This window comes from Acipenser ruthenus, chromosome 9, assembly GCF_902713425.1.
Source record: "Acipenser ruthenus chromosome 9, fAciRut3.2 maternal haplotype, whole genome shotgun sequence".
Taxonomy (NCBI): Eukaryota; Metazoa; Chordata; class Actinopteri; order Acipenseriformes; family Acipenseridae; genus Acipenser; species Acipenser ruthenus.
This window is the reverse complement of record NC_081197.1, coordinates 25,718,166-25,734,877: the sequence shown is the minus strand read 5'-3', so window position 1 is coordinate 25,734,877 and position 16,712 is coordinate 25,718,166. Positions and strand designations below refer to the sequence as shown.

Below are 16,712 nucleotides of genomic sequence, written 5' to 3'. Positions count from 1 at the left end.
TATTCCCCCCATAAACTTGCATTGGGCGTGCCCCTGACAGACTTGAATTAAGCGCGTTCCCGTTCTAGAACAGGAGGTTGGGCACACTCCCTAAACATGGCTGTCCAGATACTCAAATCACCTCAACACAAGTAAGTAGTTGCAAACAAAACACAAACTCAATAAAATAGACATTAAGACATTAATTAAAACATCATGTCATTTTAAAATTGGAAAATGTGCACTTGTAAATAGCGTGTGGTGGAATGTAAGGTTGGCAGTGATGGGGTTAAATCCAACCCTGCCAACAAGCACAGGTGTGGCCATTCCCCGATTAGGTAATTGAGTGTGAATTGGAGAATGGCCACGTGTATATAAAGCAGTGGTTTTCAAACTTTTTAGGCCCTGTACCCCCTTCATAAGAACATAAGAAAGTTTACAAACGAGAGGAGGCCATTCAGCCCATCTTGCTTGTTTGGTTGTTAGTAGCTTATTGATCCCAGAATCTCATCAAGCAGCTTCTTGAAGGATCCCAGGGTGTCAGCTTCAACAACATTACTGGGGAGTTGGTTCCAGACCCTCACAATTCTCTGTGTAAAAAAGTGCCTCTTATTTTCTGTTCTGAATGCCCCTTTATCTAATCTCCATTTGTGACCCTTGGTCCTTGTTTCTTTTTTCAGGTCAAAAAAGTCCCCTGGGTTGACATTGTCTATACCTTTTAGGATTCTGAATGTTTGAATCAGATCGCCGCGTAGTCTTTTGTTCAAGACTGAATAGATTCAATTCTTTTAGCCTGTCTGCATACGACATGTCTTTTAAACCCAGGATAATTCTGGTTGCTCTTCTTTGCACTCTTTCTAGAGCAGCAAAATCCTTTTTGTAACGAGGTGACCAGAACTGAACACAATATTCTAGGTGAGGTCTTACCATTGTAGAGTTTTAACATTACTTCCCTTGATTTAAATTCAACACTTCTCACAATATATCCCAGCATCTTGTTGGCCTTTTTTATAGCTTCCCCACATTGTCTAGATGAAGACATTTCTGAGTCAACATAAACTCCTAGGTCTTTTTCATAGTTCCCTTCTTCAATTTCAGTATCTCCGATATATTTATAATGCACATTTTTATTGCCCGCATGCAATACTTTACACATTTTCACACGCGCAGTTTATTTTAGACGTGCTGTTTAAAAGTATTTTTTTTCACAGTAAAACCAGTTTAAAAGGCACTGCATATCAACAGGACACTCAGTACTGCATCTCCAGCCCCGTGCCACCCCTTGTTCGCTATATTTTTCAAATATCTCTTAATAATAGTACATACCGATAAATCATCTCTTGATCACTCGTTTTATCACCAAACTCCTCTATAATGCGATCCGTTATTTTATTACTATAACATCAAAAAAAAGCTCTGCAAATGTCTGTGATGCTCTTTGACCACTGGATGCGGAAGCAGCTATCTTGTTTGTTTATGTCTGTGTTATCTATGTGGTGTCGGGGCTATCAGTATTCATGAGATACGCCCCCTTTTTTTAAATCCCCCCCCCCCCCCCCCCCCCCCGGCTTTTCTCGGCTCCTATCGGTCTCACTCGGCCATTGAATGGTTTTCTCAGCTTTTTCCGGAGAAAAAACGACTAGAGACCTGTTTTTGTGTCCAACATTGGACCGGAAAGGGAAAATTGCGATGTCGGACCATGTCCGACATAGGACCGCAAAAAGTTAAATTAATGTTAAATTAATATTTAATAGATCTACAATTGATATTAAATTTACGTTCAATTATTCCTTGTTACTTTTCATTGACATTAACTGTATTTTCAATTAAAAACATGTAAACAATGGGAAATTATTACATATTTTCAAGAGTAACAAAACGTAATATAAATGGACGTGATATGCAATTACATTTTCAATCGACATTTGGTTAAGATTTAGCAAGAAACCAGCTATTGCATATTTATTAAATATTAATTTAACATTAATTTAATATGCAACTGCATATCCATTTAATATTAATTTATGCCACACAATATAAAGCGTTACCAAAGTTATTTACAAACAGCTAACCAAGATCATGCAACAGTCTCTTGACACAGGGGTTGTACCGACAGACTGGAAAATTGCAAACATAATACCGATCCACAAAAAGGGAGACAAAACCAAACCAGGTATCTACAGACCAATAAGCCTGACTTCTATTATACGTAAACTTATGGAAACTATAATAAGATCCAAAATGGAAAATGACCTATATGGTAACAGTATCCTGGGAGACAGTCAGCATGGTTTTAAGAAAGGGAGATCTTGTCTAACTAACCGCCTTGATTTGTTTGAGGATGCAACATCGATAATTGCAAAGCATATGACATGGTTTATTTAGATTTCCAGAAAGCTTTTGACGAAGTCCTGCATAAAAGATTAATTCTCCAACTGAACGTAGTAGGGATTCAAAGAAATGCACGCACATGTATTAGGGAGTGGTTAACATGCAGAAAACAGAAATTACCGATCACAGGAGAAACCTTAAAAGGGAGCAAGGTAACTAGTGGAGTGCCACAGGGATCAGCATTAGGTCCTCTGCTATTCCTAATCTACATTAATTACATTACATTACATTTTGGAATTGGTTTTAGTCCCCTTAGCAATGCTCATTTCAATTTCTCGCTTGGCCTTTCTAACTTCCTTTTTTATTTGGGTTTGCAGTTCCAAGTACTCTTTCTGTGTACTTTGTTCTTGGTCCCTTTTAAAATGCTCTGTAAAGTGCCCTTTTTCACTGAATATTTTTTTAAATTGAACTATTAAACCATTTTGGCCATTTTGTTTTAGATTTAGATTTGTCTACTTTTGGGATGTAATTGTTTTGCGCCTCTAGTACTACATTTTTGAAAAACAGCCATCCCTTTTCTGTGGATGTTTTCTCTATTTTACTCCAGCCTACTTCTGTTAGTGTCTGTTTCATTCCTTCATAGTTTACCTTTTTAAAATTGTAAACCTTAGCTTTAGTCATTACTACTTGTGTTTTAAAAATCACTTCAAATGAGACCATGTTGTGATCTGCGTTTGCCAATGGTTCTCTGACCTCTGTTGTAGTTATTCTGTCTTTGTTATTTGAAAAGACTAAATCAAAGCATGCCTCCCCTCTAGTCAGTGCCTTGACAAATTGCGTCAGGAAGCAGTCATTTGTCATTTCTACCATTTCAATTTCGTCTGTCGTGCTCCTTACCGGGTTTTACCATTTTATACAGGGAAGTTGAAACCCCCCATTAATACGTCTTCTCCTTTGCTGCACGCATTTCTCATGTCCTTGTATAACAGATTATTTTATTCGGTGTCTGAATTTGGCAGTCTATAGCATGCCCCTATTATTATGCCCTTTGAATTTTTGTCCATTATTCTGACCCATATTGATTCTGCATTGTCTTTCTTCCAAACTTAACACCTGGGCTTCAAGACTATTTCTTATGTATAGCGCTACCCCTCAGCCTCTTCTGTCCTGCCTGTCTTTTGTATACAGTGTATACCTACTAATATTATATTCGTCTCCATCACTCTCGGATAGCCAAGTTTCTGTAACACCTAACACATCGTAGTTACTTGTTAGAACTTATAGCTACTGCACTAACATTTTGTTTGTGAGACTTCTAGCATTTAGATAAATACATTTAATGCCTATCTTACCTGAGATTCTAGTTTAAATGCTTCTGAACCTCCTCAAGGATCCTTTCTCCAAGTAAATTGGTTCCCTTGTTATTTAAGTGCAGTCCAATCATATATGATCATATATGGTATAAGGAGATCTGATTACATGCTTAAAATTGCAATACTTTAAAATGCAATGGTGCAATACACATTCTGACTCCTTCCATGTCTTCAGTGTATATAGATTGCTAATTTATATAGACACTTCAATGGCCGTTGCCGTTTTGTAATTCTGTGTTATTCATTATTAGTTTTGCTCAAATCCTTACATTAAAAACACACACACACACACACACACACACACACAAAAGAAACAAGCAAGTAGCTATGTATGACATGTTTCAAGTAGCAGCTCCCTGCGTTACGAAACGACTAGGAGAGATAACATAATAGTGAACGAAACACGATATAGAGAAGTGGACCGATTTCAGTTTTCATTTATTTTTGGGAAATACCTTCTCACTACCTTACATAGTTCTGCTTTTTAACTAGCAAAACGTGTGCTTTCACAAAAAGGGTTAGAATGTGTATGATTTCAAACAGCATACCTGTTTTTCCTGAATCGAGTGTCCAGCAATACACCATAACAAAACTGTAAATCCTTTGCAACTGTAAATTTAAAGAACTGTGCAACTATATAAAATCTCTCAAATATAAACATCTAACATTATGTACATCCAGCTGTTTCTATTTTGAGGTTTTTTTTCTTTTCAAAGCTGCGTGGTTTGTACAGGTTACAGTGGTTAGCCAACTACAGTTGCGCAGACACACTGCAGACCGAACAACTAATTTGTCCGCTACAGTTATTACACTCCAGCCATGGGTAAATCTTCAGCCAGTTTGCCTGAAAATCTATCTTCAACTTTCCCTTCACTGACATTGCTTATTTGTGCTGTTGTATGACTAAGGATGTATTTTTTCATGGTGAGCATGGATTTCACGATTTCCATGAATTATAACTAGTGCCGTGTAATAATAAAATCCAATTCTCCGTGAAAATCTAAATTTCTGAAAGAATACTATCTTTAGCATTGAAATGCATTGATTAAACGTTCGCTTCACCAGTGGACAACTTGTTATATGAAATCCACTTGAACGTACTTACCATAAATTATGAACACACATGGCATAGAGGGTTTTAAAAAGCTTTAATTACAGGACACAGACAAGCGCTATATTTAGCTTTTGTTAACAGGGTGACAGACTTTAGTAAAAATACCCTGATTTTTTTTGTTTGCCAAATTACCCTTTGTATTTTTTATTATGAAAGTTTGTTTTTAAATGGGATATTTTTATACCATTTTATTTTTACAATGGACAAGTTACCTATATTTTATTTTTGTAATAACTCCTGTCTGAATCAATCAGAAAACATTTATTTTTGTTTGACCAATCATTATTATGCGAGACAACAGGCACTGCAGGGAGAAGCACCTTTGCTTACCTGCAGCGCGATGTCGATGGCAGTGAAGACAGTTTTGCACAGAGGACACGTCAGGTTTCTCCAGCCAAACTGAGCCCTCAAACTGGTCACTGCGTCTCCGATCTCAATAAGGTGGCCATGATCGCTCCCCGGGACAGGAAAGCATGTCGCCAAGTGGTGCTGAAGAAACACCACACACAACACTGTCGATATGTGCATGACACACTATTTAAAATCGAACTGATAAGTCTTCTCGCTACTGCCCTTCTCTTAAATTGTATTTTGCCCCTGGATATTGGTGCAATTTTCCTTTCTTTCTTCCCTTTGTCCCTTATTGTACTCTTATCTTTTGTACATAAAATACACTTTAGCTAATTTTACTTTCATTCACTACTTCCTACTTCTTGTCAGTCAAGTAATGTTAAAACAGGAAGTATGAATGTACAGTTAGCTCAGTTCAAAACATACGATCTTACACGAACCGAATTAGTATCGACTAAAACGAGGATTAAACGCAGAACATTATTTCTGGATAAAATAAATGATAAAAACTAAATTAATAAGTAAATATACATATAAAACCCTCTACTATCTCCACAGCTGTTTGTTGTTTAACACTAGTCATATAGATCATGTGATTTTATTTAAGCAAGTACAGGTCAGGTGCTGGGTACTCCGCCCACTATCATTAACCGTATAATCAAGCAAATAGGCGCATTGGGTAAATGTAGTTAGCCTTTTGGTTTACTTGTGTCTGTGGAGATGAATGTAAATGCAAGGCACAGGGCTAAGATGTTTATATACCTGTATTACTTTACAGCAGCGTGGTATGTTGTGTTGGTAACATTGATAAAACGCCATATTAAAGCCCTGTAGGTTGATTTCTAATTAGTTTTCACTTTTTTTTTTTTTTTTTTTTTATACTTTACACACTCAGAACCGGGACACATGATTAAAAATACTTTAAAACTATACAATGTTTTTTTTTGTTTGTTTGTTTTGTTTTTTTGTTAAATAATGCGACTATTCGAATACCATGCTTTTATTACTTACCGTTTTCACATTAAACTAACAAAAACAACAACCTCTGACTGCTGCACAACCAATTCGTGGACGTTCAGCTCGATTTTAGAACCAAATGTTTTGCGATTTTCACCCTTCATTTCTAATATTTTGTATAATTTTAATACAGTAACCTATATAGAAAATATTGTTCTGGAGCCATATTTTAATATGATTAACAATTGTTTAAATGACTGCTATCTGACGCAGGATGTGCTGTCTTGCACACCTTAACTTATTTAAGTTTTACGGGAAAATGTCGGGACACCGGGACGGATGGTGGAAAAAGGCGACGGTCCCGACTCCCATTCCAGAACGTCTGGTCATCGTACAACACACAAGCCCACTCGATTTTTTTTGGTGGAATGATGCGCCTATTTGCATGATTATACGGTAGTTTTTAGACCTCTAATTCTCCTTGTATGTTGACAGAGAGGCAAAGTAAAATGCTGACGTCAATAACGTGAGACATTCTAGTTTACGGTACGTCTTCACGTGAGCATAGTTTGAGAAGATATGGCGCTGCTGGGGATCCATAAGGAGCTGTTGGTTTGCAGCAGCGGGAGCAAGTTCTTAGCAATTAACACTGAGGAAAACAGGTTAGGTGAAAAACAAAATACACGGTGATATTTATGGTTGTTTAACTGTTTAAGATGTGTCATCTTGTACTGTCAAGGCATGTCACGAAAAGGAACATGCATGTGTTTGTGTCACGTGTCAACTCAGTAAATATAATCGGGGATTGCGGGATTTAGAACCAAATATCTGGATTTAAGTACATGAAATTGAAGAGCTATCTGTTATCATAAGAAACATAAGAAAAGTCTGAGAACGCAAAAAGGTCATTCGGCCCACCAAGGCTCGTCACCTGCTAGCACACCATTATCCCCTACTGTTGGGAACTAGTTTAAAAGCACAGATTATTATTATTATTATTATTATTATTATTATTATTATTATTATTATAATGTTCCCAGTTTTTCAGATCCTAGTACTACTTCACCAGGTGGGCTATCCCATGAATTTATAACTGTGTAAAAAAGTGCTTCCTATCTTCTGTTCTAAACTTATTTTTACTCCGCTTCCCCTTCTGTCCTCCTGTTCTTATCTATAGTAAATTTGTAGTGTCTTGGGCCGGTTAACTTTATCTGTAGCGATTCCGTATGTGTCGTACGGGACATTCAGACAACTTTTTGATTTCTACATCAAAAACTGGTTTTAAATTAAGACGTAAAAAATGTTTGACAAAGTATATTACCAAGGTAAACTAAGGGTATTAATCATTAAAGAATATGTGGTCATTACTGTTAAATATTTCTTAATGTAATATGTCGTATCGGACATGGATTTTTAGGCATGAGGTGAAATCTGTTAGAGATGTAAACTTTTATTTACCTTAATAGATATTAGGACAGGCAACAAACAAATGCAAATTAGAACCTGTGACAGACCCAGCTACAGTACTATCATTGCATAACTAAAATGTTGTACAGGACATGAAAACAGTGTTGTACAGGACAGTGTTGTCCAGACAGCTTTGTACAGGACAGTGTTGTCCAGGACAGCGTTGTACAGACAGTGTTGTCCAGGACATCTTTGTATAGGACAGTGTTGTCCAGGACAGTGTTGTACAGACAGTGTTGTCCAGACAGCTTTGTCTACATGCTCTTTAAACAAGGCTACCTGCATTTTAACAGGCATACTTTCATCCTACTGTCAAAGTAAAGCAGATTATGTCTGTTAGGATATTTAGGCAATAATAAATCAAGGCTATAATAGTACAGTACCACACAAAAGCACAGATGTTGCATTTTAAAATTCATTCATATTTTCGTTAGCTTGCTCAGGCTACATGGGATTAACGAATTGCAGTAATACCTCCAAAATGAACACTTAACACACTAATACTTTTTTATGCTGTATGAATATATTTATGGATATCAATGTAAAAGTCAAAATTCAATTTTTCTGAAGTCTCAGTGTTTTTAATCTTCAGTATTAGCTCATCTCTTTTGATGGACAAGGGATATGTCCAATACTTTAAGTACGAAAGTCCTCAAAACAGAATTGACCCCTGGAACCAACAATACGAGGTTGGATTTTTTTATTATATCACCAGCCAGATAGAAAATGTTGTCCACATTGTGTGACCATTTGAAATATTTGCTAGATTTGTTCATCACAGATACTTCAGTCTCATCACTTGTGATGCGTTATTTCTCCTTGGTACCCAACACCCTAATAAGTCACAACACAACACACCACACCCCAACAGAGAAGCCACTGGTGCTTCCTGAACTATTGGTAGTATTTGTCAGGAGCGTGGTCTGTAGCTGCTGTGTTGTCAAGTGGAGGTGCCATGAACCCCTCAGGGGAAGAATTGGCTGTCCCATTAGCTGTGTCATTGTTGGCAGTGTGAGCATGATCAGTGGGATCAATGATAATGGCTAGAGTAGCTTCCAAGACATTATGCCACAATTGTATGCACGAGCTGGTTTTCTCTTCAGAAATATGAAACACAGTGGTCTTCTGTAACAATTTCTTGGTTACACAAGCAAAATCTGCAGAGGATTGCACAGCAGGAGCATCATCTTTTTTGCTCATTACTGTTGAACGAACAAGACTTTTAGCCCCCAACTCCATCTACTGTGCCTTTTTCATTGCTTGTGGCGAAGTACTTCCAGGTGAATTTTTTTTTTATACTTCTGTCCAAGATGTTGCAGAACCCTGACCATGTATCAATTTTTGAATTCAGAGGATGGACTATAACTTATAACTTCTTCTGACCCGTTATCAGTTGACATTATGTTGTAGTTAATTAATGCACATACAGTATAATCCTTTATAAATTAATCGTGATACCATAAGATTGCATCAATTGTTTATTATTAAAAATAACAATTGTGTTGTACGGGACACTTGTATAATTGGTGATTGACAAAGTTACAGTTAAAGTTGTCAGCTATATTCTTGGTATCTTTTTGCTACTGGTATGAGGTTAGAAAATCCTTAATGACATTCCTTTGGGATCTATATTGAACCATGGGAAGAAACAATTTGGTGTAAAAGTGTCTACAGGACATGGAATTATTCATATAATTGCGTTGCCTGATTTTTCAGTAATAACATTCACATTGAATATTTCAGTTTTGTAGCAATTTCTTGAGAACCCTATCATGTAATTTGCAGTGTCACATGTTAATTCAAGGTTTGTTTGTTTGTTTGTTTGTTAAATAAATGAAGCTACCATTCAAAAGTGCATGTTAATTCATTGAATATTTTAAAATAAAACAAAAGTTTAAATTTGAAAATTATTCTTAATCCTGCTAATATAGGTCCTTGGCTTTGGAAAAAAAAATGCATGTTTGAAAAGATCAAGGCACATTTATTTTTTGTTACTCATGTCTGCTTTACCACGGAATCGCCCTATACTATGTATGATTTTAAGTCCACTCTTTCCCTTCTTTTTTTCTAAGCTGAAGAGATTTCATTTTAACCTGTCCTCATAGCTCATGTCTTAACCTAATTGCCCTTATCTACCTTCTCGTGTGCAATAATGTATTCTTTTGTAGTGAGTTGACTAAAACTGCACACTATTGTCAGTGGGGTCTAACTAGAGTATTGTATAATTAGGGCTTCTGTTTTTCGGTGTTTATTCATTTTATTTTTATTTTTATGTAAATCGTTTTTTTTCTGGGCTGTCATTTTTGATATACTGTATGAAATTAGTGTTTTCAGTTACTTTCCAAAATGCTTGAGCTTTTTTTTTCTGTCAAAATACGTATAGTGGTAACTCGACAGTACTTGCACACTACAGTTTGCTGATTTTCACCAGAAACCTGCGACTGCCAGACAGCAGCAAGTAGCAATTTTAATCGCAGATCCTGTTTTAGGACATACTACTAGCTTGCTGTGGAACTGTACACTTTATTGAACAAATTTCTCAGTTAAAACGTAAGTAAGAGTTGGTAAAAGCCGGACTGAGACAAAACTGGCTGGACGGTGCGCTAAAACTTCTCCGATAGTCATAAATCATGCATCAATGTGTTACTTCCGCCCCTTGCATTACATACAAATTGGAATGGTAATTATGGTTGTTTTCCTAAATAAATCTTTATACTTCCAGGCAAAAACAATAATCATCATCACAGGACCTCTAACTTCTCACCAGAACCACATATATTTCTTTGTACTTAAATCAGAGGATTAACAAACTCAAAAAGTGCTTCCTCCTCAGAGGTCAGTCTCTCGCTCTCTATCTCCCAGAAACTGCTGCCTGCAGTGATTATAAAGGCTAAAACGTATGAGCGCAGGTGTTGCTAATCAAATATGTAATGGGCTTCCTGCATAGCCCAGACTTTACTCATTGCCTAGTTAAGAAAACAAAAGAAAATGCGGCATAGGTTATCCGACATAATGAAAAGGATAATACAATTGTCTTTATTTTTGCCAGCACTACAAATATATACTGAAACTCCTCAGCAATAATTGCACACATGGAAGCTTTTCTCTATCAATTCAAACGACAGTTTAAGACAGAGGTCTCCAACCGTGGTCCTGGTGAGTGACTGTGGCTGCTGGTTTTCGTTTCAACCAATCTCTATTACTTAATTGAACCAATCATTGGCTCAATTATTTCAATTTATTCAGCGCGTGTCAGGCACATCAGGTCCAATTTATTTTCACACGCACTTTATTTGACGCGCTGTTTTAAAAGTATTTTTTTCACAGTAAAACCTGTTTAAAAGGCACTGCATATCAACAGGACACTCAGTGCTTCATCTCCAGCCCCGTCCCACCCCTTGTTCGCTATATTTTTCAAATAACTCTTAATAATAGTACATACCGATAAATCATCTCTTGATCACTCATTTTATCACCAAACTCATTTTATCACAAACAAATAATGCGATCCAAGTCGTTATTTTATTACTATAACATCTAAAAAAAGCTCTGCAAATGTCTGTGATGTTCTTTGAGCGCTGGATGGATGGATTTTTGTGAAGGCGGACAAAGCTGTCTGTCTTATTTACTGTTTGAGACCAGCGGAAAAAAAAACTGGTCTTTATAATGTGTAGTCGATGGATATGGGGTTAAAACCCCTTTCCTAGTACCCTTGTGGGAATGTGGCTAGAACCTTAAGGTAAATATCATATCAGATTAGGTAATTAAGGCTTCAGCCACAGACTATAAAAAGATGCACTCCTTATTAGGAGGAGAGTGTCAGAGGAGAGACGTAAGTCTGTGGAGAATAGAAATAAACAATTGCTAGGTATGCTGGTTTTGCAACCAGCATATTACTTGTTTTAGTGTTTTGTTTGTTAGTTTGGCCCTTGTGCCATTTTTGTTGGTGTTTTGTTTAAATGTTTTGTTTTATTATTTAATAAAGCGCTGAGCGCCATTGCGCTTCAGTTTTGCCCGCTATACCTTGTTTTGACTACTGCTTCCTAAACCTGACATCATTATTATTATTATTTGTTTATTTAGCAGACGCCTTTATCCAAGGCGACTTACAGAGACTAGGCATCAGCTGCAGAGTCACTTACAATTACGTCTCACCCGAAAGACGGAGCACAAGGAGGTTAAGTGGTTTGCTCAGGGTCACACAGTAAGTGGCTGAGGTGGAATTTGAACCGGGGACCTCCTGGTTAAGGTCAACAGCATCATGAACTCTACCCAGTACCAGGACATTTTAGCCAAAAACCTGGCTGCCTCTGCCAAGAGGCTGAAACTTGGCCACAAGTGGATCTTCCAGCAAGACAATGACCCCAAGCACACATAAAAATCCACAAACAAATGGGTAATTGCCCACAAAATCAACATTTTGCAGTGGCCATCTGTGAACAGGCTGGCTGTAGGGGTGACATCAGGCCAGAAAGAAACACACAGACAGGCAGTACTGTGGTTGAAACTGAGACGCTGCGGCGCTCAGTAGATTTATTAAACAAACAAAGATTTAAACAAAAAAACAGCACACGGCACTTGCGGCCAAAATAAATAGACAAACAGTGGACTAACACAAACAAGTACAGTGCTGGTGCTTCCAGCACGTTGTAGCAATTATTTTCTTTAGTTTTAAATAGTTTTTACCTCCGCCCCACACCCATTCTCTACTCACGAACACACAACCCCGAGTGAATGAAACGTGAATCTATATATACAATTGTGCTGGGATTAAATTACCAATTAATTATTTACTTGAATCCCAGCACGTGAACTAAATCTGTGCAACCCTGTGCTCGCATATTATTAAATACTTTAAATGCACATGAAGTGCAATCCCCGTGCCTAAATACAATTCTACATTTTAAATAACTTGTGCTACACACACCCATTTATATCCCGTGCAGCAACTACAATACACCAACATTTACACACTACATACAACATAAAACACACAGGGGCGGGGCACATTGCCACACCATCTCGGTCTCCGGACTTGAACCCTGTTGAAAACCTGTGGTTTCAATTGAAGAGGGCAGTCCATATGCGCAGGCCAAAGGATATCAAGGATCTGGAAAGATTCTGTATGGAGGAATGGTCTATGATCCCTCCCAATGTGTTCTCCAATCTCATTAAACATTATAGAAAAAGACTCGGTGCCATTATCCTTGCAAGGGGAGGGTGCACAAAGTACTGAAAACAAGGGTGCCAATAATTGGCACTTCATTAATAAAGTCAAATATATTCCACATGTTGGAAAATTACAATATAGCTCAGTACTGGTCGTTTTTGCTCATCTATCAAGGGTGCCAATAATTTTGGAGGTGACTGGATCGATCAATCGATCTATCTATCTCTCTCTCTCTCTCTCTCTCTATATATATATATATATATATATATATATATATAAATAAATGATCTCTCTCTCGCTCTCTCTCTTTTATCTTTATAAAATGGGTATTTTAAATACTCTATCCTGATTGGTCAAAACAGGTCACATGGGGGTGTTGATATTACAGCATATCGCCATGGGTTGGCACTTTTTTCAAAAACGGGCAAATCACTGGCAGATATCCATACGCCACTAATTTTAAAAACAAAAACGGCAGACATATTGGAATTCATCGCAATAAACATGACCGAGATTTATGCAAATGTTGAACTTTTGGGAAACCGACTTGTACATGAGATATGGAATGAATCTGAATCGGACACCAATGATTAGTTAAAGTAGTAAAAAAAAAAAAAAAAGCAAAAGTAAGTATTCGAATAAATTCAAAACTTGCCATTCTGATCGCTCTGTTCCTTCTCCCTGAACTACGGCGTTTCCCTGTCCCATTTTGAAAATAAATAATTTAAAAAATGCGCAGCTGTTTGATCTGATGCTGAACATTTATAAATTCATCTCGACAATTCCTGCCATACCTTTTAAATGTGTCCAGGTACGATGGTATCATGTCTGTGCCCTGCATTGTTTTTAATTGTTCCTTAACACTGGCCCAGTACTTATCCACATTGCCAAGCTGTAAACTGCAAAGTCAGTTTGATAAGTAACCAGGTATTCCATGCAAAGAACGTCTTTCTCGCCACTGTGAAGCTGCAGCACAAATCTGGTATGGATGCCTCCTGTTACTACCCCAGATAACAAAGGATGATTTAAAAAAAAAAAAACCTCACTCTCGCCTGATACTATTGCAGGTCTTGGGAGGAAGGGTCTGTGAGATTTAAAGGCAGACCCATTTGTGCTGTGTCGTGATGAAAATGGACAGTAATATTTTACTTTAAAATGTAATGAATAAACCAAGAATTACAAGAAGTGTAACGAATCAAAACTGCACTTTCAATGGCAATGTTCAATTCAACATCTGAAATTATTTAATTAATGCATTTTTGGTTTTATTTTTTTATGTTTTAAGGGACTATTTTTTTCAGGTCAGGCAGAGGTGGAAGGATATTTAATAAAAATGACTTTTTTGTTAATTAAAACGTGTCTTTACGTTTTTGGGTTTTTTTTGTAATGTTGGTTGAACTATTTTCTAAGCGCAATAAGGCACGACAGGGTGTGGGATATACTCTAATATCAGCACACCCCGGGCGGTTAAAGCCACTCGGTGTGTGTGGATATTACAGTATATCCCACATCCTGTCGTGCCTTATTGCTTACATGATTATATATATATATATATATATATATATATATATATATATATATATATATATATATATATATATATATATATATATAATATATAGGTGATGGGTGTTACAGAAACTTGGTTGTCTGAGTGATGGATACTAATACAGCAAGAGAACATTCAAAGAGGCGGTTGAATGTCTAAGAGAAAGCTTTTGACAAAGTCCCGCATAAAAGATTAATTCTGAAACTGAACGCAGTAGGGATTCAAGGAAATGCATGCACATGGATTAGGGAGTGGTTAACAGGTAGAAAACAGAAAGTACTGATTAGAGGAGAAACCTCAAAATGGAGTGAGGTAACCAGTGGTGTACCACATGGATCAGTATTAGGTCCTCTGCTATTCCTAATCTACATTAATGATTTAGACTCTGATATAGTAAGCAAACTCGTTAAATTTGCAGACGACACAAAAATAGGAGGAGTGGCAGACACTGTTGAAGCAGCAAAGGTCATTCAAAATGATCTAGACAGCATTCAAAATTGGGCAGACACATGGCAAATGACATTTAATAGAGAAAAGTGTAAAGTATTGTATGCGGGCAATACAAATGTGCATTATAAATATCATATGGGAGATAGTGAAATTGAAGAAGGGAACTATGAAAAAGACCTAGGAGTTTATGTTGACTCAGAAATGTCTTCATCTAGATAATGTGGGGAAGCTATAAAAAAGGCTAACAAGATACTTGGATATATTGTGTGATGTGTTGAATTTAAATCAAGGGAAGTAATGTTAAAACTCTACAATGCATTAGTAAGACCTCACCTAGAATATTGTGTTCAGTTCTGGTCACCTCGTTACAAAAAGGATATTGGTGCTCTAGAAAGAGTGCAAAGAAGAGCAACCAGAATTATCCCGGGTTTAAATGGCATGTCGTATGCAGACAGGCTAAAAGAATTGAGTCTATTCAGTCTTGAACAAAGAAGACTATGCAGTGATCTGATTCAAGCATTCAGAATTCTAAAAGGTATTGACAATGTCGACCCAGGGGACTTCTTTGACCTGAAAAAAGAAACAAGGACCAGGGGTCACAAATGGAGATTAGATAAAGGGGCATTCAGAACAGAAAATAGGAGGCACTTTTTTACACAGAGAATTGTGAGGGTCTGGAACCAACTCCCCAGTAATGTTGTTGAAGCTGACACCCTGGGATCCTTCAAGAAGCTGCTTGATGAGATTCTGGGATCAATAAGCTACTAACAACCAAACAAGCAAGATGGGCTGAATGGCCTCCTCTCGTTTATAAACTTTCTTATGTGTGTGACGTCACCACCAAGCTATCCTTGCGACAGGATGTTAACAATGAAAAGAACATTTACAAGTACGTTATTTAAACAGTTATAGTAACACGTGGGGACTTGTAATACTATTTTTCGGAACCCCGCTACTTGCTCTAAGTTTAGTGGCCTTTGTCCCCTCTGCAAATGTATTGCACTGAAGGCCATTTTGGCTTTGCCCTTTTTGTTGCCAATTTAGACCCCTGATACCTGTTATCTTTCTTACTGGTTAGTAATTTTACCAATTTTAATTTCTATTTCAGTGAAGCTGGAAAGTCATTTGTTTTTGATTGCAGCACTGCTTCAAAGAAGTCTCAGGAGAATGACAATAAAGGGTAATGGTCTACTGTTTCTTTTTTTTTTGAACGATTATGAATAATGACATTATCAATATGAATTGCCGTTTCTCTGTACTTGGTGGGTTGATCAAGTGTTGCACGGAGCACCACCTCAAAGCCTGGCTTGCAGAAATGTCATTAACCTAATGAAGTATGTTCATTAGGTTAATGACATGTTTTAAAATGAAAATGTTTTCTGCAGCATCAATTGAACAGCTATTTTACTGGGGTAAACTTTTAATAATGAGAATTGAGCATAATAGATTAATTAGAGGTTATCAAAGAAGCTAGTGACCGTCCATGTTAATCACTGCATGTATATGGCATATACACTTCCTACTACCTAAAAATGCAATACCCCTAAAACCCCATTCATTTAAATAGGTAACGCAACTATAACATTTGTCTTGTGAATTCTGAATCAAACCTTATACAATCAAACATTTTAGCACAGTAACAATAGGTACAGTATTTTATTAGATTCTATGGTGTATTGTGGCTGGATACACTATTCTGTTTGCCTACTGTAATTAGTGAATTACACTAACTACTGAATTACAGATTTTCTGTTATTTACAAGTTGGCCTAAATATGAAGTATATGTAGAGTAAAAATAAATGCTATACATAGTTGTATGCTGAGCATATTGAATATTTTTTTTGGACCATGGATAATAGGATTTTGGATTAGCTTTGTGTAGGTTTAGGGTCCTGTTTTGTTTGTGTTGTGTTCTTAGTCAACTGGCAACATGTTGTATTTTGTAAGTGTTTTGTAACTTTATTTCTTTT

At 36.9% G+C, this 16,712-nt stretch overlaps 2 protein-coding genes across 2 annotated transcripts in view; one reads left to right on the top strand and one right to left on the bottom strand.

Moving 5' to 3' along the window:
- smpd1 (sphingomyelin phosphodiesterase 1) overlaps positions 1-5,751 on the bottom strand; it is a 62,200-nt gene extending 56,449 nt beyond the window's left edge. Inside the window, exon 1 of the mRNA XM_034010034.3 lies at positions 5,128-5,751. Within this exon, the coding sequence (XP_033865925.2) occupies positions 5,128-5,325 (198 nt within the window). The 5' untranslated portion in view covers positions 5,326-5,751. The remainder of the gene's footprint in view (positions 1-5,127) is intronic.
- Positions 5,752-6,622: 871 nt separating this feature from the next.
- wdr4 (WD repeat domain 4) overlaps positions 6,623-16,712 on the top strand; it is a 52,387-nt gene continuing 42,297 nt past the window's right edge. Inside the window, exons 1-2 of the mRNA XM_034008202.3 lie at positions 6,623-6,767; positions 15,850-15,921. Coding sequence (XP_033864093.3) covers positions 6,685-6,767; positions 15,850-15,921 — 155 coding nt within the window. The 5' untranslated portion in view covers positions 6,623-6,684. The remainder of the gene's footprint in view (positions 6,768-15,849; positions 15,922-16,712) is intronic.